Source organism: Myotis brandtii, unplaced genomic scaffold (assembly GCF_000412655.1).
Source record: "Myotis brandtii unplaced genomic scaffold, ASM41265v1 scaffold399, whole genome shotgun sequence".
Lineage (NCBI taxonomy): Eukaryota > Metazoa > Chordata > Mammalia > Chiroptera > Vespertilionidae > Myotis > Myotis brandtii.
Genome location: NW_005365325.1, coordinates 844,043 through 871,775, shown reverse-complemented (window position 1 = coordinate 871,775; position 27,733 = coordinate 844,043). Strand labels below are relative to the sequence as shown.

At 35.6% G+C, this 27,733-nt stretch overlaps 1 protein-coding gene across 1 annotated transcript in view; it reads right to left on the bottom strand.

Moving 5' to 3' along the window:
* DCDC5 (doublecortin domain containing 5) overlaps nt 1-23,748 on the bottom strand; it is a 157,714-nt gene extending 133,966 nt beyond the window's left edge. Inside the window, exons 1-6 of the mRNA XM_014545214.1 lie at nt 23,713-23,748; nt 20,410-20,449; nt 17,767-17,872; nt 10,428-10,562; nt 7,748-7,866; nt 1,666-1,726 (exon numbers count right to left, since the gene is read on the bottom strand). Of these exons, the coding sequence (XP_014400700.1) occupies nt 1,666-1,726; nt 7,748-7,866; nt 10,428-10,478 (231 nt within the window). The 5' untranslated portion in view covers nt 10,479-10,562; nt 17,767-17,872; nt 20,410-20,449; nt 23,713-23,748. The remainder of the gene's footprint in view (nt 1-1,665; nt 1,727-7,747; nt 7,867-10,427; nt 10,563-17,766; nt 17,873-20,409; nt 20,450-23,712) is intronic.
* Between the last annotated feature and the right edge of the window lie 3,985 nt (nt 23,749-27,733).

The following is a 27,733-nucleotide window of genomic DNA, read 5'->3' as shown; positions in this document are numbered from 1 at the left end:
CAAAGATTTTCCCTATTTGCCATATTTCTCTACTTACTTTTGCTTATGCTATTTTAGATATAGAAGTTTTAAAATATTTTTATATACTCAAAGCCATTAATCTTTTCCTTTATGGATTCTATCTTTGTTTGCATGTTCATAAAGATATCCACTAACTGCTACTGTGGGTTAAATACTTTAATCCATGCTTTCTTCTAGATATTTTATGGTTCCATGTTTAAGTTTAAATACTTAATTTAGCTGGAACTGGTAGTTTGCATAAAGAAAGTAATTTAACTTTATCATTTCGCAAATTAATAGAGGGATGGTCAACATTAAAAATAAACAAAAGAAAAAAATTATCCAAGTAAAAACAGTAACAAAGTGCACTATAGTGTTTAAATTTGTCATTATCATAAGTAGCTACAAATTATTGATTAGCTAGAATCAATATGCCAGAATCTATTGATAGGCCAGAATCTGTGCCAAATACTCAAAATGCTGGTATGAATATCTCTATTTTGTAGACAATGAATGTGAAGTTCAGAAAGGTTAAATGACTTGCCTAAGGTTACACAGCTAAGTAGTAGAGCCAAGATTAGTTAGTAATATCCTGAAGCAGTAATTCTTTTTTTTAAATGAATGAAATGAGCTCCATTTATGAACCAGCTGCAAATAATTATCAAATTATCCTCCATTTTAGCCTTAACTAGATGGATATAGTTGTGGATATGACTAAATTTAGATCTAATTACAATTTCTAAACCTCTATAAGAACGAAATGACTCATGAAAATAGTTTTGCTCTGTGAATCTAAAATAACTTTAATTTAAAAAATCAGCGATTGTGTTTGGGAATGTGACACTGAAATTTTTAGAATCAAAATTTTCTTTAAAATAATATGTTTAAAACACAAAATAATGCATGATGCAGCTATGAGGGAAAAGGCCTGCCATTTTTGACAACATAGATGGCACTTAAGGGGATTATGCTAAGTGAGATAAGTCAGACAGAGAAAAACAAATACTGTATGATATCACTTAAGTGTGGAATCTAAAAACGCCAAACTCATAAAAACAGAGAGAAGACTGGGGGTTACCAGGAGGGTGGGGAATTGGGTGATGTTGTTTAAGGATACAAACTTGCAACTAGTAGATAAATAAGCTCTGGAGATCTAATGCACAGCATAGTGTTTATGGCCAATAATACTGTATTATAACTTCAAACTTGTGAAGAGAGTAGATCTTAATCTTACCTCAAAAAGAAGTGGTAATTATGTGACGTGATTGAGGTGTTAGCTAATGCTATAGTGGTAATCATATGGCAATACATACTTGTAACAAATCAATATATTGTACAACATATACACTGCTATATATCAATTATATCTCAATAAAAATAAAGAATTAAATTAAATTAAGATAAAAGAAAGAAAACTGAGGACCTGACATGCTGGGTGGTTTCATAGCAATAAATTATAGAAAATTATTTTTGGCTTTGGAAAACTAGTGTTTTAAAGTCAAATAAAACCTCAGAAGAAAGTATTAAATTATAAACTTCTAGGCACAGAGTAAAATCACTTGTGCACACAAAGCATTTCTTGCTCTCGACAACAGAGAGTGCATTTTATACAAATCTGGAATGGAAAAACTTAGGAAGAAAAGCTATGGTTAACAAAGTCCTTACCTTAGAATAAATGCAGCCATCAGTTCCAAACACCCACTTCTGAGAATCATTTTCTTTATGTCTATAATGAAAATGTAATTAGAGATTGACAACTTTTCTCCTCATTGAAACGTTCTCTAGGTTTCAAATAAAAACATCATTTTCCATATCACCTGGCAAGAGGACTGCCCACACTCTACCACGGATTCTACCATACCATCGTCACTGCCACCTCAGTAGCTAAAGCCTTCTCTAAGACCACCAATTCCTTATGGTACACACAGTGCTGTGGAGTCTGGGGGTTGGGAGGGGGATAGGGAGTGTTGTCTGTGTGTGTATTACCAATGGCAATAGTGATTAAGAATTTTAGAGAATAACTAGAATTGCTAAGAATATCATAGAAATCTCTGCCCCCCACCCCAAAAATATCCTCGGTGACATAGAAAGGGGCTTAATTAAGTATAATGATTAAGAAAATGGGATGGAAAAAGATACCATGGAAAATTAGAAACCTTAGGCACCTGTTTCTGAAATGACCAGAAAATTTTATTAAGAAACATGAAATTTCCTGAGCTAAATCTAAGAAAGAAAAACTAAAATGTGATGAAGTTAGTTATACTTAAATTAACTAATCGGGTATTCGTTAATATTTAGAAACCTTGCAAAAGTAGGACAAATGAATTAAATTAGGTGTAATGGGATGTTAAAGAAGACTTTTCCTACTGCCTCTGAGTTTTGACAGGAACATTAATGGTTGAGAATAGGTGGTGGCAGGTAATGCTCTGTTCCAAAGCAAGGGGCTCTCTGATCTGGGCAGAACATGGGAAGGCAGCAGTCCCAAAGTATTCCAGTGCATATGTGCCTTTCACTCACATCCAGTTTACATACGAAAATGTGAAGAACACGTGGGTATGTCTCAGATTTTGATTCAGAAGGTCTGGACCCCCAGAAATTCACAGTAATAGGTGTTACAAGTGATTCAACTGCTGTATAAGAACTCTGGGAGCCCTACTTGGTTTGGCTCAGTGGATAGAGCGTCAGCCTGTAGACTGAAGGGTCTCAGGTTTGATTCCAGTCAAGGGCACATGCCCAGGTTGCGAACTTGATCCCCAGTGTGGGGTGTGCAGGAAGCAGCCGATCATTGATTCTCTCTCATCATTGATGTTTCTATCTCTCCCTCCCTCTCCCTTCCTTTCTGAAATCAATAAAGTATATTTTTTTAAAAAGGAAGTCTGGGAATGTGTATGTGTATAGATTATGGACCCGACTTTGAGAAACACTGAACTAGAATGATGAGAGTAGGTGAGGAAGAAATAACTGCATACATAAAACATTATAAAAGAAGAACTGATTTGGTGATTGACTAAATGGGGTGGAGGTTAAAGAGAATAGACAAGGTTAATTCTCAGATGTCAATTTTGGGTTAAAAACAAAAGAGAGAAACATGACACTATTAGAAGAGTGAAATTAGAATGGAGGAGAGGGAAGCAGAGAAGTGAGGAAATATGAAGAATTCTATACTTAGGTAAACATTTGTTTATGGAACATTGTTCAAGGCTTACCTGATACCTAAGCTAAAAATCCCATTCTCAGGCTTGAGACAAATGTAATGGTTGCTCAATTTCAGCATTGGGTGGGGTGAGATGTGTTGAGAGAGGTTAATCTTTCTAGAGATTTTTGTATTTTATAATTAATAAAGGAAAAAATAAGCTTTTAGTAGATGTCTTAGGGTCCAGAACTAAAATTTATGATTATAATAATATTAATTAATACCTAAAAAAACATTCCTTTGAAATATTCCATTTGTCAGAGGCTATAAGCAAAAAGGCATTCCATGAGCACAGTTCAGTTTGGGGGAAATTTCATAGGCTAATACTCATCGTTTCTCAGTTGACTAAAAGAAGGCTGGTCACCATGTTTCACAATTACAAATCCACATTCCCAACCAGTTTCAAATGGCTCTGGTGTCTTCCAATGCTACCTGGACCAAAAGTAGGATCCATAGAGACTGGGGAAAAGGGATTTCTACTCCATGATTCTTAACATGGTAAGAGTAAAAAGAAGTTTCATCCATCAATGCACATATTGTGAAATTAAATGTGGGCAATTTTCTACCTGATGCTGACCTTTCTGATGGCATTATCTACATGTTTCAATATTACTTCGAAGTCCACTGCATGGCAAACAGTCCTTCCTACATTGGATACTTGATAGAGTCTACTACTCTGCTTTAATCTAACTCTCAAACTTTAAGACTTGACTAATGAGATGATTTCAATCTCTCTGAATACCTGGTGATGTGCTGCCTACTTACTTGTCTTTATCTCTCTACACCTAGCATTACAGACACACTTGTTCATTGTGTCCAATGGTGTCCTTAAAGAAGTATTTGTTTAACCTAGTCTAGATTAATGTTGGCCAATTATCACACTATTTTTAGCAAGACCTAAATGGGGGAGGGGGAGAGAGAAGTTGGCAAAAAAAGTATAACTAAAAGATTAACATTGAAATAAGGAAAACAGTAAGGATTACCAGACAGGTAATGGAAACCAATAAAGCAGGCTAAAGCTAGTGTGAGGGTGGCAATTGGGAATGGTGGAGAATATAGCAAACCAGAGGGTATATGTTCTATCTAAATGGGGAATCTGTTCCTGCATGACTGGTGCCATGAGAGAATGAAAGTCCATTGCACCCCATTCTTCTTTTTTTTTTTTAAGAAAAAACAGAAATTTGTATTTTTGTGTGAAATCTCCGTATGTCTATAGGCTTACCACTAATTCAAAAAATATAATAATGTGCAGGCCAAACAAAATCCATGGTTCCCCAATATTTAGTTTAATTTAACCTCTATGTATGAATGAGTGTGTGTGTGTATGTGTGTGTGTGTTGCTTTAATTAGTTTAAGAATTTAATACTAAAGGCCAGATTCTGCATACCCACATTCTTTAAAAATTAAGCAAAATTAAGATTTAATGGTGGCCTGAAGAAGAACTTTAGTTCTTTGATTTGTTTATAAGATGACCAAAAAAAACTTTTGGAGGAAACATATCTTTGACTTTGAAGTTTATCATTTTTATCATTTTCAGATTACTCGGTAACGACATCATTGTTCTGCCTTTCATCCACTCATGGTCAGATGCACATCACAGAAAAATACTAAAAAGACAAATATGTGCAAGCACTTGATATATTGAATAAGAATAAGATGAGTGACACCAAATGAGACATAACTGAACTAATGAGGCATGATCTGTTTACAATATTCTTTGTGAGTTGTCAGGTTGCTACTTTAAGTGCTAGTTCTATTATTTTTAGCATATAAAAGCTATGTCTTGATTCATAGCTTTTGTGAAAATTACATTATACTACTTAGGAGAAGAAAAGAAAATTTGTCTCCAGCAGCTGCTGGAGACATGAGGATACTTATTATTGTTTATAATGAACTATGGTTATGTTAAAAATAAATGTCATACAGGCACTTCAGATGCTGAGGAATAGATAAACATATTTGAAAGCATAAATCCAGAGTGAGGTAAGTCTGGATCCTTGTTGCTTTTTAAAGAACAAAATGTAGCTTCACAGTTAATGAGAAACTCTAGTTTTCCAAATCTTCTGCTATTTTGTCTCCATCTTACAGTAGATTTTGTTTTTCAAAAAAAGGTGAGTTGCATTAATAGAAAGGCAAATGATCCTCATTTGCATAGGGATCCACCCTTTCTACTGCCCATTCCTCCCTCTCGTCCCCTCTCTCGTTTTTCCTTCCTTTCTAAAGTAAACCACATCCTTCCTTCTCAATAGAGATTTTCAAATAAAACTACATTTTTATTTTTTTTAATCATCTCTTTCCTTGCCCACGCTCTATTCTCCATAGGCAACAAGGACATCCAGTTTGAGGCTTCAGTCCCACCCAGTTCTATGACAATCCTGGCCAGAGTAGCATGTGAAGAACTTCAGTGGGCTGAGACCACATCAACACTAGTTTTAGTATTCAGTTAGCTAATACTAAATTTAGTATTTAGTATTCAGTTTAGTATTTAGTTTTTATTCCTGGGCATGAAAAGCATGTTCATCAAGTGATATGTAAAACCTTTCCAAACACCTGCCATTTCAACTAGACCACTGATAACTCTCCCATGGAGAGTGGTCTTTCTTCACCATTTCCCTGCAGCGGTTCTCAACCTGTGGGTCGCGAACAATGAAAATACATCCTGCATATTAGATGTTTACATTACGATTCATAACAGTAGCAAAATTACAGTTATGAAGTAGCAACGAAAATAATTTTATGGTTGGGGGTCACCACAACACGAGGAACTGTATTAAAGGGTCGCGGCATTAGGAAGGTTGAGAACCACTGCAAGGTAACCACTTAGTCACTCCTTACCCATCGAGTTGGCTTTTTGTTTGTTTTATTTTCTCAGTTTTGTTTTGTTTTGTTTTGTTTTGCTCTTTTTAAATACAACTATTGAGGAATAATTGACATACAATGTAAAGTTTCTCACATATCACTAATATTTCGTTCATTTTTTTTCCAATTTTCTCTGTGGCTTTCATTGTGAATAGTTTCTATTGTTTTTTCTTCAAGTTCATTAATATTTTCTTCCACAATACCTAATCTGCCATCAGTCATATATTTTTCATTTTATAAATTTCCATTTTCATCTCTAGAAATTGGATTTGAGTCTTGTATATCTTCCACGTCTCTACTTAATATGTTTAATCTTTTCCCTAGCTTCCTAAATATATGGAATACAGTTATAACAATTGTTTTAATTTCCTGTATATTAATTCTATAATCTGTATAATTTCTGGGTCAGTTACAATTGACTGATTTTTCTATTTGTTATAAAAAATAGAGCTAAAGCCTCTGTGGCTCCATGTCCCATGGTTTGGCCTTGTCATTATCATCATACGTTGATCTTTGATATGTCTCTAGTTTATAGTACTGATTCTGCTGCAGAAATCTTGTTACCCATTCCACATACAGCATCACATCAACCTGGGACTTGATTTGGGTTTGTTTATCCTTCCTTGGGAACTGTGTGTTTAGTATACTACTAGCACTAGCTAGTTTGCATGCTGCCAAGCTAATGCCTCCCTCTTCCTTTTCCTATGTTTCTCAATGAATGTACCCTACTAATCCACTGAAATATCTGCTACTATGCTTGACACTAATTGGCAATTGTCTGACTAGACTTTGACGTACAGACATTGTAGTGTTGTGGCTAAGAGTAAGTTGTAGAGCCTGACTGCTTAGGTTTGCATTCCTGCCCAGCCACTTAGCAGGCTCGACCTTGAGTAAATGATTGACTTCTCTATGATTCAATTTCCTCAACTGTAAAGATAATTATAATAATATATACCTTCTCCAGTTGTTGTGAGGTTTAAATGTGACAATATAATATAAAGAAATTAGAATAGTGTTGGGCTCAGAAATTAATTTTTGTTAGAGTACCAGGTATAGCCAGAATTTACACATGTGAATCTGACCCTGTGGATCACATTCCTAATCATGATGTGATATTCTAATACCTGTTGAACAATCTGTTTCACATATTGGAGAAATTTCCCTTCTGTACAGAGGCTGGGCTAGTTTTTCTGGTGCTTAAATGCCCTACTTCTGGTTTCAGCCCTAAGTACAAACCTACTGCCTATCCATCTAAACAAAAAACAGAAAGCGCACTTTCAGTGCTTTACAAGCCATCAATATCTTATCTCCTTAATTTTTCTTTTACAGTTCAATATTTTATATTTAGAAGATGGAGAAAAGGTTAGGAGTACACATAGACCATTAAATTTTTAATTATCAATCAAAATAGAGATAAAGAAATGAGTTCAATAATTACAGAGTAAAGCAGCAGCTTGTCTACAGAATAGGTACATGTTGAAGGCCAACATTTTGCTGTTTAAAATATCTAAGAATCACTACCAAACTAAGTGGGATATGTTTTCAAGCTTATTTCAGATGAGAAAAATTAATAACCATGTTGTAAACATAAATTTAAACACCTAATGAACATCTATCTAAGCAGTATGATTTGACTGTTCAGAAATTTTGAAACGAACATTTATTGTTTTGAGCTAAGTAATGTATGGGTATTACCTTTTCTGGAGGATTAATTTATATCCTTCCAGTGATGTTCCCTCAGTGGCCTTGACTCTGATTGGATGACCAATAGCTAGGCAGCCCTGAGTTATGGCTCGGCTCAAGATCATTCCAGTCTGCCAATGAATAGAGAGGGGAGACAGGTCTAAATAAGTTAAAAGAACCAGAAAATTCAACAATGTGTCACAAATAGTGAGGTCATTATGCCTGGATAACCCCGGATATTAACAGTTGCTGAAAGTGAAACACTACCCACAACTTAGCAGTCAGTGAGCCGTGCTCAGAATCAGTGAGCTTCCCTGTCCGACAAGGGTGGCATTTTATAGTTCAGCGCAAAATAAAACAGGGCTTGATATCTTCATTTGTCCTTCTTTTCTGTGCATATTTCACAGTGCAGCAATTGGGGGTCCATCACATGTCACTTCTTGTAGTTATAACTACAGAACTTCCTTGAAATATGCATGCACAGAAAAAAAAGTGCAGTGAACTGAAGATGGAAACAAATCCTTAACCTTCACACAACGTAAAGCCTTGCTCTGGGTCTAAATACCACGGGTTAAACATTTTAAGATGACTTGTGAGCTGCATTTGTTTTAAGGGTTGAAATTCTCTAATAAGGAAATTGATGGGAATATTGTTTGAATGTCCATGTAACAATTTTCTTAGTGAATCAACACAACATTTTAAATAAGTGACAACACCTGAGGAATTCATTTACACGTTTGAGAATATATGGCATGCAAAATTCTCTATTTTTACAGGTAAAAAATTTTACTTTTTAAAATAGCTCTAGCTGGTTTGGCTCAGTGGATAGAGTGTCAGCCTGCAGACTGAAGGATCCTGGCTTCCATTCTGGTCAAGGACATATGCCTGGGTTACAGGCTTTATTCCCAGTAGGGGGGGGGCGTGCAGGAGGCAGCTGATCAGTGATTCTCTCTCATCTTTGATGTTTCTTTCTCTCCTTCTCCCTTCCTCTCTGAAATCAATACAAATATATTTTAATTAATAAATAAATAAATAAATAAATAAAGGGGGAAAATATTCAATCTAAAAACATTTTCAAAATTGTTTTCTTTTTTGCATGTAACTTATTTCTCAAGGTTTTGTGGTGTGGGAAAGGAATATATGATGACTTAAGAAAATATTTATTTTTAATTTGGTTCTAATATAAGCACTGAATGGAATCCTCATTTGATAATGTTATAGAAAGGAAACAGCTAGGGATGAGAAAAAGAATCGCCGTTTATTAAGCACTTTCTATCTACCATGCTTGAACCTCAAACATGCCTTCTCATATGACTAACTTCATTTTATGGATGAGAAAACGGTGGCTCAGAGCAGCTAAGTAACTCTCCCCAGATATATATTTTGAATATCATAAACTTCTAGAAACAGATACCAGAGAATTACAAAATAGAAGATCTAGGAAAGAATCTTCCATATCTACGGGTCCAATTGGTGACACAGGTGTTCAGTGCAGTGCTAAAACTAAAACACTTCCCTCAAGCTCATAAATTGGTCAAATATAGAGCAGTGTCCTGTATTACAGTGAAAAGATATGTCTTGAATCCAGAGAGACCAAGAATCCTTCTTCTACCCTTACTAGACTCAGTTTTTTTCAGCTACATAATGAAAATCTGCAGTTTGTATAAGATTGAATGAGATAAGTGTGTATATAATGCCTAACATACAGCAGATGTTTAATAAAATGGCAGATATTATTATCAAATCAGACACAAAATACAACTTTAAAAGGGCTAGTACTTCAAGTCTCCAAGTTGGAAACAGATTTAAGAAATATCTCATCTAACCTCATTCTGCCTTGTTATGTAAAATGAATACTATTTCTTAGTACCTTTATGCCATAATTATTCTATATGTTTGTTTTGAACTCTCAGGGAAACTAAAAATAATAATTAAGGGCAATCTAAGATTTCACTAAGAAAATAGTTTTGAGCTCCTCTCCCCCACCCCAAACTAAGTAGCAGCAAACTTCCCTGGACTACTCTGCACCCACAGAAGTACTAAGAGGAAGCAAAATTAATCTATAGTGAGGGATGGAGGAAGGGTAGATACGGGCTGTGCCATGTCTTTCCAGACATAAATATTTGGTAGCAATTACAAGACATATTTTAATAGTAAGATAGAAGGGGGGGTGATTATACGCTCTCAATTTAAATCAGATCCAAAAGTAAAATAATAAAGCAAAAAATTAGTGCTAACACACAGGTATAAATCTGTTAGGCATTATTCACATTTTGTACTCAGGGATTTCTTCTAAAACTGTCCTTACAAAGACCGCATGCTGTCATTATATGGTGCTAATCCACCAGACTCCACAAAGCACAATAGTGAAGACTGCGAGTGGAAGCAAATGACATTCAGACAAATCTCAGGAAATGGCAAGTCTATGGACTATACATAAGCTCTATGCTGGGTGCAGATATACTCTGGAGTATGAACAAATCAGCGCATCTAAAAGTGGACTGAATGCTCAGAGGGGGGTCTACAGCATTCCTCTGTAATAGACAACCCAAGTGCAGAGAAAGAGCATTTATTAAGGCCAGCAATTGAGCACACTTTCACTTGCATGCTGGTGTGCATGAGGACCAGGTGAGCACATGGTAAGCCAGCCAGCACAGGAGGTCACTCAGGGACAACAGACACTCTCAGGTACCTTCATGATCAGCCACACACTGGCTGCAGGCCACGGGGTCGATGGCACCATCTGACATCTGCTGCTCTCTTCACTACCTGAGGAACCCCACTTTCCAATGGAAACCGAGGCATGAAGGACAATACTGGAATCCACCTGTACCATGAGAACAAGTATGCGTTTTTAACAGATTCTGAAGGTTAACCTTCCTCAATACACTTACCCAAAATAAGTTATCCTGGAACATCATGTTTCCAATTGAGAAGGGCTCTTTTGAAACAGCAGTGCTCAATCCCACTTGATTCAATTCAATTGATAGTTGTTGAGCACCGGTACTGATAGGCAGGGCCCCAGACTGTGTGGTGCATGATATTGTAAAATACAGGGTAGGATAAAAGGTTTACAGTTGTTCATATGGAAAATAATATAATAATAAATAATAATGCATGAATAAACTCTGTGTTTCATGTACTCACAAATGTAAAATTACTTTTGCCTCACCTGTATTTTTCCTGCCCTAAAGAAACTCACAACAGTAGAGGCAATAATACACACACACACACACACACACACACACACACACACAATTTCATGTTAAGCTCCATATGGATGAATAAATAGTACTCTAGTATTCAAAGAATGGTAGGGGTCATTTCTACTGGAGCAACAAAAAGTGGAGTGTCTTGAAAGAAGTAACATCTGGACTGGACCTTAAAGGATAAAGACAGATTGACAGGAATAATAAAGAATATAAAGATATTCCAAGTAAAGGCAAGGATGTATAATCAACATATCTTGGGATTTTTTGATAGGCTCAAAAAATAAACTTGGCCAAACTGTAGAAGGTGTCCAGTGTAAGGCTAAGGAGTTAGACCTTGGTAGGGAACCAGTGAACCCTTTTAAGCAGGAGGGACTGGATTATAGCAAATACTAGTAGGTTGATATGGCAAAGGGTAGACATAATGGATTGCAGAATGGAAATATCAAAGGCAAGGAGAACAGTTGGGAGCCCACATAACCTCCTAAGAATAAAAGGTTATGAGCTGAGACTTTAGTGATAGTTGTGCAAAAGGACAGGAGGGGACTGATTGGGGAGACAGTGCAACTGTGTTTATCAGACTACATAGGTCAAAGGTATTGTGCACCTTCTACCTTTTCTCACTTAGACTTGATTCTCAAATTAATAGGTATTTGTATCACCTGTAGGGATTCTATTCAAATTTAACACTTTATCTCCTAACTTACATGCTCACTTTCTCTGAGTAATCATGCTAAGTTTGTAAGTACAAGTATTTATTTGTATAGGATTATGGGAATATGACTTTCTGCTTTAAACCCAATAAGTGATGTTGCTTCAATAACAATCAAAATTATTTTCTAATACTAAAAAGTGTAAGTTGGTACTAATACTAGCTATTTGTTGGGTGGCAAATGACTTCTTAAAATACAAAAATTAAATTATAATTTAAAAGATAAACATTTTCAAGTGTGATCAGGCGATAACAAAAGGGTAGAGCTAATATATTTGGTAATTATTCTATAATGGAAGAGCATTACTTCTCAAAAGAAGAAAATGTTACATGACCCCTGTATGTGAAAATAAAATTTTAGGGATACAGCAACCCCACCACGTAAGCAGATTTGACTTATAGCTCTTTGATTGTGTATTCCCCAGCTAGCCAATTGTGGCTGGATTCAAGAGGGGAATCGCCCGCAGTCTCTCAACAATGATAAACCATATTCTACTAATCCATCCACCGCAGGACTCAGCATTTAAAGTAACACTCTTACTCCACCTCCTAACTTCAAGTTGCCATCACACTCAAAACTCTCCCCTGCAACTGGGAAGAAGATTGTTTTGACTGGAATTAGTCAGACAGAAGGAACACACTGCCAACTGCTTCTTTGTACAGCACCTGCTGCCAGCGCCTAAATTCTTGTTATCTCCACAACATGGTTTAATCTTTTAACAGTTGGCTTATTGGTGAAGAGCAGAGGGGTCCTTTGTGTCTGTCTTGGGTTGGCACCCAGTACCAACACCATGCTGTTCTTTGAGAGATATTTTGCTGGACAGTTCCCAAGTGATTCTACATAGACGAGACACAGTCAGGGCCACTAACTCAGCTGCATTTCGTGTTATAGAGAAAAAAAATCCTGCCAAGTCTGAGGACACCTAAAACTGACAATGGCCATTAAAATTCTCTTCATGACTTCACCTTCTTTTTTTCTTTTTAATTTAATCTAGTTGCTTAGCTTTAGAAAAAATATTTGTGAAGGTGGGGAAGATAAAAAAAAAACCTGTGAAAATTGGAATTCTGAAAAACAAAAATGCTCTAACATAATATACTCTGTATGTGTGTGTAGGTGTGAGCCTGTGCACACATGTGTGCATGTACAGGTGTGTGTGAAAAAGCATCTATGTTGAGACTGATTTCTAAATCCATGCCATCAGATATGCCATTAGAAAATCCTTTTAAATCCTATTAAGAAACACAGGAAATTCTCTCTTATTCTTTTGAATACCATTTCCCTTTAAATGACCACTATGATATTGCTTGCCTGAATAAGCTGTGCTGATAGAGAAGCTGCCATTGATAAAAATGAAGTGTACACATGCTGGGCCAGTTAAAACTTATTTAATTTTATTTTCCCAAATCACTAATGAAAGTGGAGTAGCCTTCAATATTCCTGTTCAAAATTCTAAACATAGGGAACCGCTTGTCTTGTCTTACAGATCTATTGAGGATCAAAATACAAAACAATAAAAGTTTTCTTGAAAGGAGAAGCTCATAAGTCAATCGCAATCTCCATTCCAAACAAGTTGTTTGCTATGTAGAAATCTTATACTTTTTCTAGAGAATTTAGGGCCAAGTCAAATAATTTGATATATAAATTAAAATCACAACTATACGAAATGTTCTAAAATCTCTTTCTTCCTGTCTCTGATGTTCACTCCTATTGTTTCCATTCTCTGATCAATCCACCCCACTCCAAAGAGGAAAACTGAAACAGTTTGAAAGCAGAAAATATCAGTGAGCACATAATGATGCAAACAAATAAAGCAACTTTAAGATCTAGGTAAACAATCTCTAAATAGCCTCTAACTATTGATCTAAAAATATGAAAGGGACTTGGGGTTTTATTTAAAGTCCTGTATCCTATCCTAACAGCAATCAGTTCAAATTTTAAATTAAAATTTTGTATTTTCCACAATACGAATTATTTGTAGAAAATATTGTTTCTGACTGACTTGCTCTCCAAAGAAACAGGACAGTAAAGACTTCTTTGCCTTTCCCAGCCTCCTTTGTGCAATACAGAATAATATATTCTGCTAGTATCCATGACTGCTGAATTCACTAGTTAACTTGTAATAACCATGCCATGATTCAAAAATTACAACTTGGTATTTTCTTGCCGTTTTCATACTGAAAGTTGTCACTAATATCCTGATGATGTCTGATCATACTGAACGGCTAGGATCAAAATATATTTTCTTTTCCTTTTGCAAACTATATGGCCTGCCAAACACTGAAGTGTCCATTTTTCTGCAATATTTTCCCATAACCAGGCATATGATTTTTTCTTTTACATTATCTAACGTGAAGTTTAAACTTCATCCGTTTTATGGAAACATAATTTTATTGCCCTTTAATTGGGGCAATCTAAAAATGCTGCCAATCTAAGTAACAATACAGAACTGTTGAAAGATGTATTTGCCAAATAGTTCATTGTATTAGACTCCAAATCTTCTTTAGAAATGGATAAAAGAGCAACAGGTTGTAATTGTCAGGGTTATATCTGTCTCCCACCTTACTAATAGGGATTATATGTTCCAAATTTCTCTCTGTGGGAAAGGGTTTACTTGTCAATAAGAGATTTGAACAAACAGTAAGGGGTTGGGCACTGATATCTCTATCTCAGGCCAATTTCAAAACATACCCACCAAGAATATTGGCTTTTGCCTCCCTCCTCTCTACCCATGTTTTAATCCTCTTAGTATCTTCTTTACTGCAATGAGCATCATGATTCTACCATAAAATGCCCTACAGGTAACCATCACCTCTGCTTGAATCTCTCTTTAAAAGTGCTCTTTTTTTAAGTTATTAAATTTCTATTTCCAATGCACTGATCACCTCTCTGTATATAATCAGAGACATTATTCTGAAAGGATTTAAAAAGGTTTCATAACTAAGAGAAGGCCGTTTTTCTTTGAAAGCTTCTCTTTACTTGTCAGGTTATCAAACTTTTGTTTTCTTATAATACTGTTTTGGTTGGATTGTAATTTTATTCAAAACCAATTTCTTCTTCCAAAAATACAATAGTGTACAAACCTTTATTTAAGATGAGTGCTTTCTCACTTTCGCTGAATCACTAGAACCAATTAATCATGATGCAATGACTTTGGATTGTAATTGTATCATTTTTCAACATTAGAAAATACAGTTTTCTTTTATAGTACTTTGACTTAAAATCAAAGAGAGAAGCCACCTTGGGGTTCTTTTCCTGTAACAACTCTTTAAAATTCCATTTTCTTTCAGGTTTGAGCTGGCTTCTGTTGAATGAGTTAATTCACTAGTGAATTCAATTCCATTGAGCTAACTCTGGGTATTTAGAGATTACAGCAGAGACAGGAGGATCAGGATGTCCTCTGGTGCAAAGGAATTTCTAATCTAGCAACAAGGGTAAGTAAGACAAGGACCTCCTGGATTATCTTCCTAACACAAGGATCAAATCAGATCTTGCCTCTGCTTCATGTTTCCAATGGATCCTTGTTTTCTACAGAACATCCAGAATCCCTAACATCAAATTAAGACCCTTTACAATCTGATCTCAACATCCTCAGTGGAATCTACCATTCTTCCCTTTCTACCCCAATGTGACCTGAAATAGGCCTAAACTTGGAGCACTAATTGACTTCAAATAATGTAACGACGATGACAAAGTTGTAAGAGGGAACAGCATCAAGTTCATTGTGACTATAAATGGCACAGAATTGATGCAATGGGGTTATCAAGGCCAGAGAGATCCTATCTGGTTTGGGGGGGGGGGTAAAGAAGATTTTATGAAGCTGGTACAGATCAGATAAGGTTAGAATGATGGGCAGGATTTCAACAAGCATTTGTTGAATGCCAACTATATGTCAGACATCGTGCTAGGATATGGCACAAGGGTGAAAGAGAAGGCTGGGGTTGGTGGCAAAGAAAGAGAGGTTGAATTCCAAGCAGAGGGTTCCACATGGACATAATAACAGAAATCATGGAGTGCTTTCAGAAAACAACAAAGGAACAATCTGGCTTGGCTAACACACACATATTAGACAATAGAGAGCCTTGTAAGATAAGTCACAGCTAAATTTTAAAAATCCTTCATCAAAAATATATTGTGCACTTGCCCTACAGTCAAGACTTCGTGCCAGTACTCCAGAATACAAAGATGAATGAGACACATCTAAGGAATTCTCAATTTCAGGGAGGAGAAAGGCACAAAAGCAAATAAATGCCAATACCAAAACACAAGATCTAAGAACAATTTTCAAAGGAGTTCTGAGAATACAAAGTAATTTGAGGTTAATTCTCTCTGGAGGATCTGAAAAGGCTTTATGGAAGAAGAGGAAGTTGAATAAGGCCTTAAGGCAAACACACACACACACACACACACACACACACACACACACACACAGTAATGCCACATGCCATGGCATAAGTATACCAAAGTGAAAAGCATGTTGTGGGACACAATTTATTAGCTCTGACTGTAGTGTATGAAGAAGTTCAAGAAGAGAAGATTGGAAAGGCAGGGGAAGACTGAAGGAGAATCATGGGGTTCACTGAAGGCCAGATGAGGATATACAACTTTAGTAGGCAACAGCCAAGCACACAAGTTTTTGAGCAGGAAAATAATTTTACAGCAAAAACCTACTAGTAAAAAGGAGCCCTAGCCAGTTTGACTCAATGGATAGAGTGTCAGCCTGTGGACCAAAGGGTCCCAGGTTTGATTCTGGTCAAAGACACATACTTTGGTTGCAGGCTCCTCCCTCGCAACCAATCGATGTGTTTTTCTCACATTGATATTTCTCTCTGTCTTTCCCTTTCTCTCCCACTCTCCCTAAATACCAATGAAAAAATAGCCTCGGGTGAGGATTTAAAAAAGAAAGAAAGAAAGAAAAAGAACTGGCAACTGGATCAGAACTATGGTAAATAAATCTAAATGTCAGGTGAATAAAAAATATAAAAGGCATTAATTCTTGGCACACCATTCAACCTACATTTATTTTCTAAAGTTGCTCAAGAACAGACAGGCTTTGCCGAACCGGTTTGGCTCAGTGGCTAGAGCGTCAGTCTGCGGACTGAAGGGTCCCAGGTTTGATTCCGGTCAAGGGCATGTACCTTGGTTGCGGGCACATCCCTAGTGGGGGGCGGGCAGGAGGCAGCTGATCAATCTCTCTCATCAATGTTTCTGGCTCTCTATCCCTCTCCCTTCTTCTCTGTAAAAAATCAATAAAATATTTTTTAAAAAAGAACAGAGAGGCTTAGAAATAATTATTGATTTTATTTTATTTTTTGTAATTATATTATTTAGATTTATATGCACCTTGAAACAACTAATATTCTCAATATAAGTTCTGACATAATAACATGAATGGGCAACATGGAGAAATTAAAAATATTAGTTTGGGACAATGTATTCTTACACTGTGTCTTGGAAATAGAGGGCCCAGACCAGTGAACAGGAAGTGCTACTTTCTTTGGGCATCTTCATCTCTGTGGGTGCCTTTTGGTTTTGAATTCACAAACTAAAGCTTAGATAGTTGAAGTGAACAACTCTACATAGTTTCCCAGGTGAGAAAAACAAAAAAAAGTATTCCTTTTTAAAAGACATGTTTTAAGTGCCTTTAATAGCTCAGTTGGAGAACAAAATTCTTTACTGGCAGAATACCTAAGTGCAAATTAATCCACAGACCTTCTGGATTGGCTTGCCATGAATTGGGTTTTCTGAAGAACTCATGTTCCTTAGATACATTAACCCACAGAGCAAGCAGATCAGATCCTAAAGTATACACTGCCATCTGCATGACTTTCTCAAGTAACTCAAACTTACTATAATATAGTAGGTCTAGAGGAAATATGCCAAAAACAGTACTTGAATGACATCTTTCAGGTCGAATTTTTTTCAAGCAGAAATGCTATATATTGACTCAGTTTTAAAGGGCTTAATAATAGGAAGTAAAGAATAATGCCCCACCACTTGTAGAATAATTCATAGTTTTCAAAACGTTCACCAATATCCACTCAGTCACCATGTATTGACTGAAAATCCAACACATAAAATACCCACATTAATTACAACATATAATTCTGACCTTGTTCTGTAGAAAATGGTCCTCCAAGTCCACCTTTTCAAATTGATCAGGTATCTGTTGACTGTTGGCATTAAAATTCACTGGAAATCCCTCACAAACTTCCCAACTAAAAAAAGTGAAACATTTGATTATTTTTTCTAGAATAAAATATATTTATTTATAATACTCTTTAAGATACTAGTATAATAATTTATGCATTTTATACTCCACTAGTACGAGAAAACTCAATGTATAATTTTAAAAAAAAATTTGTAAAGTGCTTTGGTATCAATAAATGGGAAAAGTAAAGTTTTACATTTTTACCTTGCAATTATTTATGACAGTGGGGGATTCCATGCCTAATTAATTATTAATAGAACAAAGAAACAAAAAAACGGCTTTTATTCTTAAAGAATCACTCATAGTTGAGGCCATCTTCATGGTTACATTTATATTCTAAATAAAATGGAGTATGAATAATACAGGATGTTTTTATACTTATGATAGTTGTGCTAAGCACGAGTTTGTTATTTTTAAGAACATCCTAAGAAGCAGCACAGTCTAGTAGGTACATGGACACACCACAAACTGGAGGTGTTGAATGCCATTCTAATTCAACCAAATCATTTGTTTTAAAAGTGAGCAAATCCCTACTCTAAAGAAAATTACTTGGCTCAACATTGATATGTTAAGACATATCCTAGAACATGCTGCTATTCAACAGGTTGTGGGCTGGTAATAGTATTTTTTTCAATACTCTGAGAAATACAAGTAAGAATATGATCATTAGGATTTCAAATGATACACTTTAGAGTACAGAAAGAAAATTCAAATGGAATCCAAATATTAAGGAAATTATCTTTAAATTAGTTCAATAAGGGCAGGCAGTTTCATATTTTTGTTCTTAAGGAGCTAAATCTAATTTGAATCCACTCACTAAAACAATATTTATTGCACCTGGGAAGTAAAATTAAGAAGGAATACATGAATTTAAAATTAAACTCCTAGCTAAAAATTGAAGGGTCGAGGCAAATGTAACAGCTTGGAGAAAGATCATTGCACATGAAATTCATCTCATAAATGGAAATGCCTATTTAAAAAAAAAGAATGCTGATGAGTTATTTCTATCCATAAAGAAACAGAACAGGACAAAAGAGATTCAAATCTTGCCTAATACATGGCAGGCAGTCATTGGGGGAAGAGTTGGTCTTCATGGACATATGTAGCAATAGGTTGACTTTAGACCAGTGATGGCAAACCTTTTGAGCTCGGTGTATCAGCATTTTGAAAAACCCTAACTTAACTCTGGTGCCGTGTCACAAATAGAAATTTTTTGATATTTGCAACCATAGTAAAACAAAGACTTATATTTTTGATATTTATTTTATATATTTAAATGCCATGTAACAAAGAAAAATCAACCAAAAAATGAGTTCGCGTGTCACCTCTGACACGCGTGTCATAGGTTCACCATCACTGCTCTAGACTGTGACCTCATCAGACTGCCTTTGGTTTTGTGGATCTACCCTCTACTTCAGTCTTTTCACTTACATCTTAAGGAAAGTTGTGATTTGTTAAATTATAAAATATTAAAGCTAGATAGGACCTTACAGATAGGTCACATTACCCAACATAGTATCAGTTTTCTGCCTTGATGTCCAATACAGTAGCCACTAGCCACATATTCCTATTTTAATTAAAATGCATTTAATTTAAACAAAATTAAAAATTCAGTTCCTCAGTCACATTAGTTAGACATCAAGTTCTCAATAGTCACAAAGTATGGTTTCATCATCACAGAAAATTCTGTTAGACAGTGCAGGATAGTGTTTAAACCCCTCAGTTCTTAAGAAAGACAGTCTGGGTTAGAATTTGGGATCTATCTTGTACCAGTTGTGTGACTGGGCAAATTCCTTTGCCCTTCTGTGCCTCGGTTTCTGTCTCTATAAAATGAAGTAATAACGGGATAACATGTAATGATGTGATCAAAATAATTGTCTTGAGGATTAGATTATTTCTACCCAATTCATTTAAAACTGTGCACTCAGGGAATGCTGGGTTTTATCTTTTTACAGGCAAGACAGACACCCATCTGCCCATGGACAATTATAAGTGGATATGAGACAAGATGCCCAAACCTCTACCTCCTGCTCTTCTTCTCACTATCCCAACAAGCCTCCAGCATATTGCTTTGTTTTTCATTTATCATCAAATGAGATCCTTAAATATGAACACATGTATAAACATATTATATAAGAATTTAATGATTCCATGCAAATATTAGAATGGAAGCACTAAAAAAGCTTTTTCATTTCAAATAAAATTATCACATCTGCAAAGCTGAAACTATAATCTGCTCACTGGCCCATACGTTTTTTTAAAACTCAAGGAAAGTTAATGATGTTAATGATTAAGTCTTTTAGGCATTAGCTCATTATATCATGAAATAAGTCAATAAAATAAATAATTGTTTATGTAAGATGATTCAAAGAACATCTTTTACTGTTTTAATCTCTCACTCTGGAAAATCTGAATTTAGATGATTCAGATTAATCTAACCAAGCACACATTAATTTACTTGTCACATCCAGGTAGCAGAACAGCTTTGGGATCCAAGAAGGTTTTATATGCAATTGTAATGCCACCTCTGGCAAATGCAGTCACCTGGTCAAAGGTCAAACTCAAAACAGGGTTCCATGGAGATCTGAAAAATGAAAAAAAAAATCAAAGCTATCTGCAAAATTATGCAAACACTGAAATTTGAGCACAAATAAATACTAAAACATAAAATATCAGTGTCTAATAAAAATCCAAAAATCTTAAATGCACATTTTACTTTATTTGGCTGATTTATAATATGCCAAGGATAGTTGTAACACATAATATTTTTAAAAATAATTTAAACAATAAAAGTAAAATATTTAGTGGAGAAAAACAACCATTTTTTCATATAGTGTTCATTTTGTAATAACTATATCCTGTATAACTAAATGATGTTCATCAATGTGTAGCTACAATGCAATACACCAATAATAATCTTTGGATCTGATATTTAAATAAATCCTTAATATTTGATTAAAAACAACCTTTTTTCTTTATGGGCTAACTAAATGTTCTGCTAATTTGTTTTTTATTTTACATACTGTTAGGAACATTTTTAGGTTAATTTAATTATTTGAGAATAAAATAGAAAAAGACTCATAGACAGAGAGCAGGCAGCCAGCTCTGGTGGGGGAGTGTCAGAAGGAGGGTGAAGGGATTGAGCAAAAAAGAAGAAAAAGGGGAAAGAACTCATAGACACAAAAAACAGTGTGGTGATGGGGCGGGGGGAGGTGAAAGAGGATATATGGGGATAAATGGTGATTGAAATAAAATAAAGAAAAAAATAAATCAGATGGAAAACAGATCTTAAAAATAAGAATGGCCACTATGTTAAATATAAGATTTTTTTTCTAAATTGATGACAAAAACTTGCTATTTAACTTTATAATTATATGACTCAACCATATCACCTGTATAGTATAATAAAAAATACTTGAACTGAATCTAATCATGAGAAAACACTCAGAAAAATCCAGAATATGGGACATTCCACAAGAAAAGTGCTGAACTCTTTTAAAAAAAAATCAATGTCATGAAAAACAAAATAAAAGGTGGAGGAATATTCTAGATTGAAGAGAACTAAAGAAAATAACTAAGTGCAATACATGAAGCTTATTTGGATCCCAGGTTACAAATAGCTCTAAAGCGCATTTTGGGTAATTTGAATATAATCTGTATATTAGGTGATATCACATTATTGTTGACTATGTTAGATATTATAATGTGGTGATATAGAAGAATAATTCTAATTCTTCAGTTATGTGACCTAAAGCAGTTAAGAGTAAAACTTTAATGATTGTCTAAAATTAATTTCTAACCATTCAAAAGAGAGAGAAGGGAGATTTTTTAAAAAAGCGGTAAAATAAATGTGGCAAACTCTAAATTGTTGAGCCTTGGTGAAGGATATATAGATATTCATTGTATTATCATTTCAAGTTGTCTGTAGATTTGACATTTTTCTAAATAAAAATTGGGAGAAAATAATTAAAGGACTCAAAATTGAAGCAGATATTGGCAATATCGTCTTTCATAAATTGGTAACCTGATCCCCCATATCAACATATACTAGGCAAGTTAGAATTACTCCCTAAAAATGATTATCATGTACTTAGTACACATTGCACATTTTCTCAATATATTTTAAATTGGGATGGAAATAACTTTTTAGACATAAATTTTAGAAATCCCAATAATAGCAAATGCATAATGGTTTCCAAGTGCCTCATACTAGATTCAAAACCAGAAAAAGAATACATTATCCTATTAAAATAACAATAATGAACAAATAAATATATAGACTATGGATTCCTCCAGCTATAATCCTCAGTTGATTTTGGAGTTATTTCAAATATACTTAGCGTTTCTATTAGTTATTCCACTAATATGATACAAATAACCAAAAACAAGTGTTTGAGCTTATTAAAATCCAGTAGTATAGCAAACATTAATAAAAACATCAAAATTAGTCAGTCATTGCTTTCATTTTAACAATGATATTTACGAAGAGATTACTAGCCAAACATTTTAGTTAAAAAAATTTTCCTTGTCATAAAATTCGTTGCTGTTTGTATCATGCAAAAACCATTTTCACGGTGCAATTAAAATGTATTTTGAAATCTGCCTTTGGGGAAAAAACACCATTCCTTACAGATATTTTGAGTTTTATAAATTACACACCATTAGAAATTATTAAGTATTTTAATTTTATTCTACTAGGATAGGTGAAATAGAATTTTGTAGTATATTACCAACACTAATCCTCCCAACTTCTTCCAAAACCATCATGGACTTCTGAGTACATTTATTTCCATACTTAAAATTTTGACTATTAGAATATAGTCAAATCGAATTAGCTTCTAGCTCTGTCCAGGTTATTTTCATTATAATTATGATCAATTATACTCTATAAGCAAAATTATTTTCCCCATGTCTTCTATTGTGTTCTACAAATAAAGAGCTAAAAAAAAATTAAGAGAAGGCAGAAAAGTGTATTAAGTTTCCTGACAAGCAGTTTCAGAGTTCATCTGGATGTATTCTGTCAAAATATGCATAAATCTCCAAGACAGTCCACACACAGCCCAGCTCATCAGTGCCTGCAGACTGCAGCCTTTTTCTTTCCTCAGAAACACAAATAATTGTATGCAGGAATTTACCAATCTACAAAAATTTACACAACACTTCGCAATAACCAGTAATTATTGTGGGATAATATAAGGCGCCTTTGAGAAATACAACTTTGATACGATAGAGCTTACGAGCTTTACCAATTTATCTCTAGCTGTTCTGTCATTGGTGCTTAAAAGGTTAAGACTTTATTTGTGAAAACAGAGAGATAGTAGGGAATCATGTTGTCTACAGCTTCATAAATCTTGCTTAAAATCCTTTTCAATTACCATCCATTTCTCCTTTAAAAAAGGACAAAAAATAGAGGAGTGGAAGCAGGTCAGGGCAGTGTGCGACAATGACAGTGTGATGGGCTTGGGCCCCCTGTGGCGTTTCCATCTGCTATCATTAAGGTGACTACTCAGACATGAACAAATCCCACTTGCTGTGCTGACAGGCAGACTTCAAGAACTATGACAAGGCATTAAGACAGAAAAGTCAGAGAGAGACAGCGAGAGACAGTGAGAGAGAGAGAGAGAGAGAGAGAGAGAGAGAGAGAGAGAGAGGGAGATAGAAAGAGAAAGAGAGATAGAGATGACAAATTTCACAAACAATACTGCCTCACAAAAAAAGCACATTTTATTGGAATTCAAAATTTTAAAAAAATTTCATAAATGGTGCTCTTGGCTTCTCAACTCTCCTTTTAAATTCGTTTGCCCCAGAAGAGACTGAGGACAGACAGAAGAAACACCTCACTCCTACCTGTACGCTTTACCATAAGAGACCCAAATTTTTTGCTCATTCTTCAGCAAAAGTGGATTCTTAATTTCTTGACCATGCTCATCGAAAAGCCGTGTTGAAGAAAAATTGAGGCCTGGTGGGTTGATGGAAGATCCTTGAAGCCTTTGATGAATCCTGAGAAGTAACTGGTGGTGGGGGAAAATAAGGAAGAAGAAGAAAGATTTACATAAATTGTGAACATCTGTAATAAACTGTCTTTACTCTGTACCAAATGAAGTCCAAACAAATGATAATTAAATTCATATAGAATGCTATAAGAAGTGTGAAATGATGGCAGTGTTTAGCTCAAAGGAAAGTAACAAAATGAGCATGGGCTTTTAACCAGCAGGGGGTGCCACAGGCTTGTGATTGAGCTCTGACCCTTTGGCGCTGGGACTGAAAGCAGATGTGACAGTTTTACAGGAAGAGCGTTTAGCTTCTACACATGGTAACAGTCCTCTTTGATGAGGGTTATGCTTTTCTTGTGGGAGCTACACATTCTCTTAGGGCCCTTGCAGAGCATGTTCAGGTTTTACAATGGGTGGTCTCCCCATCCCCACTAACCTGAGATAACCAATGGTCGAGCAATTCACCATCTACCAGATTGCAAAAATAAACATGACTTTCAACCCAGGTTGCTTCAGAAGGACTCTCTTCCTGGCTGTATTTTAATGAAGGGCCCTGCAAATGCTTGTGAGCCTCTTCAATAAGAGACGTTTTCAAGTTGTAAATAAGATATAACTGAAGTGTGAAGTATGAAATGCTGTCATTTAATAATTTAAGTACAAGCATTGTCAGTGTTTGCATCTACCTTACCTTTAGGGTCTCTGGATTATCAAAATATTTCTAATTTAAGGCATATTTCAAATGCAAGTAAATACAACAGAACTGGGTTGCAGATGGCATTTTAAAAGACTTTTTCATTATTTTCAGTTACCTTTGAGTGTTTAGGCCTCTACTCTTTCCCACTCTGTGCCCCACACTATCCATCATTCTGTTCTCCCACCCTCCCATCCTCCCACCACCCCCCGCCCCAGCCTAGCCTTCTATCACAGGCTTCCTTTTCTTCTCTCCCTTGTGAGTTCCCGTGTCTCTCAATTTCTTGTTACTCTGTAATCTTGGCAGGGATGCAGATATAGCTGTGGACTTTCCTTGCCTAGCTCTGTTTAGGGTGCCTCTTTCACTCCTTCTATTAATTTCCATGGAGGTATATTGGGATGTGTTAAATGCCAAGGCTCAAAGGAAAGAAGAGAAAGTTGCAATCTTGTCATATATGCCAGTTTCCTCTCCTATTGGTTCTAAACTCTTGACTGAGTAAAATATTTTCTTTGATCAGCAACTATATTTGTAGAATACCTAAGAATTAGGCTTTGTCCTAATTAGAGATAAATAATTATATCTCTAATTTTATCAGCTCTACATTGTTTTCAAAAGCTCTATATTGACCAGATTTTCAGCATCAGAAAGGCTGAAAATGATAACACATTTTTTATTTCAATAAAGTTAATACTTCTCACACAGTATCGTCAAATCCTTTGAATTACAAGTAATAGCTACTATTTTCTTTAGGGCTATAATAGGCAAAGATGTTAGAATTGTAAGAGTTTGCATTTTTTTACTGGAATCACAAACATGTATTGAAAATCTATATATTGAATTCACAAAACCCTACATATATTTCTGTGCAGTCTCAGCCATTGAGCTTATTTTTTGTTGCCTTGCTATTATGTTGGAAAAGCAAGCAATGCTGATCATTGTTAAAATCACAGTGATTTTGTTTTATAGTCATCGCCTTTTTTGTAAAAGGGAACGATTTCTAGTCCAGGAGAGAAATGTGTACACCAAGAACGGGAATGTGTGGTGGGAAAGCATGTGAATGCCTGACCACAAAACAAAAAACACTTTCACTGGAGTTGCATCTCAATCTCCATTTTCTCAACTTGGTGACAGACTGCATTTTAGGGTTTTAAAGATAAGCATCCCACAGCTTCCAGGAGGTAGGGCCTCAGTGCCTTTCATCTCAAGGTAGTTGGTTAAGGCTGGAATGCAGTGACCAAATATATGTGATATTCGTCACCCGTTTATCTTTAAAACTATCATCACCAGGACTTTATAGGATAAGAATTTGTTCAGGAACCTGAGAAGAGTATGAAACAGTTTAGGCTCGTGACTGAGACAAGTGTGCACCAAGGAAACAGACATCCTTGAATGTCACCAGGGATCTCCCAAAGAGCTTTGCCGAGTTCCTAATTCAAGTTTCCCCCGGCCCCCCAAGATTAACTTGCATATTATAGAAGCAAAGAACAGTCCATTTCAATGTGTCACAAGCCAACTCAAAAAATTCCTACAGAGTATTAGCTTCCTATATAAAATAATACAAATGCCATCTTTAATTTAATATGAACCAAAGAGTAAAGTATCCTAATGTGAAAATGGGGGGAGGGGGGTGACAAGTAGATAATTCTAGGAAAACTTTCATATCATGGTAGTTTTAAATAGTCAGAGATGTGATGGTAAAAAGAAACCAGCCAAGACTCTTGACCCTTCTCTCTCTAATTAATGAAGGTAGCATTTCCCTTCTCTTCTGGGCCAAACTAATGATCAGATAAGAGTCTTCTAATTTTATGCAACTTTAGTGGCTAACCATAAAAGCCAGGTAATAGATACCACCAGGGAGAGACAAGTCAGAGGGTGCTGAACTCAATAGGGGGGAGGAAGAAGCAAGTTCCAAACAAAAGCCAAGCCACAGAGCCCCAAACACTGGTGTGCGCTGGGGCGCATAACCCCAATTTGTAAACAACAGGGGTATTCAGTGTCTTTTTATGCAAGACAAAGACCCCAAATAAAGGTCCTGAATATGTTGACTCTGCCTGAGAAACATCCCAATGGTCTGGAAAATAAAGGTAAGAGTGTCTAAGAAAAACTATTTGGACTTGCCCACAATGAGCATAGGAGATCAAAGCTTCATGTTAGTCGCTCAGGGTCTTGGGCTTGGGAACACCCTAAATCCAGAACATACCCTCCACTGAATATCATGTCACTTCTTTTCAAAGTGTAAACAAGAGGGCAATCCCAGAGTCCAGTGTAGACAGATTTCCAAATACAAGCATAATGAAGGTTAAGATGCTGTTAAATAAGCGGCCCCGAGTTGATTAACAGAGAGCCAAAGGAATTCAGAAGTCAATCTTAAGATTATCAATCTTTACAGACCAGCAAATGACTGATCTTTTCTAAATAACTTTAAAGATGTGATTATCTAAATTAATGACAAGTAGCTTGGAAGACACTTAGAATCATAAATGAACAGTCGGTAAACTCACTTTTTCCATCATATCACCAGTTTGGTTTGGGCTATTAGACACCAAATCTTTTTGGCTGATACAGATAGAGATCTCTCCAGTGTCTTTACCATTTTCAAGTACCTGAAAAATAAGTACATTCAAAAATATAAATAAATACATGTACACACACATACGTACATATATTCATACATACATATATAAACACAAACGGTCCTGGCTTTGCACAACAGGGGGTTGAATGAAAGTCATGGGTACAGGAACTGTGCGAAGCAAGGCCTCCTGTATGAACATGTGCAGGCAATTGGCAATGAAAACCAACAGGACTAGAATAGTAAAAAGCCCCTCATTTCTTCTTTTGGATTCAGGGTCTTTAAACTGACTAGCACTCCCTACAATCTTAACACAGAATGAAATGCAGACATTAAAGGAGGAATCACGCATCAGAAAGCTCAGCTAGACACCAACTGACTAGCTCATTTCATTCTTCTTGAAAAACATAAAGCCACAACATACGTGAGGGACGTCTGATTTATATTTAAAATAGATCAGTGTTCAGTTTATCTATTGACTCATTAACAGAAAATTCAACCTGACAGATTTATTGCAAAATAGTAATATGAAAGCCATCCACTTTAAGTGCATATATTCGACAAGTTGTTGAGAACAGACATTATGCAACAGCCACTAAACAAACAAATACG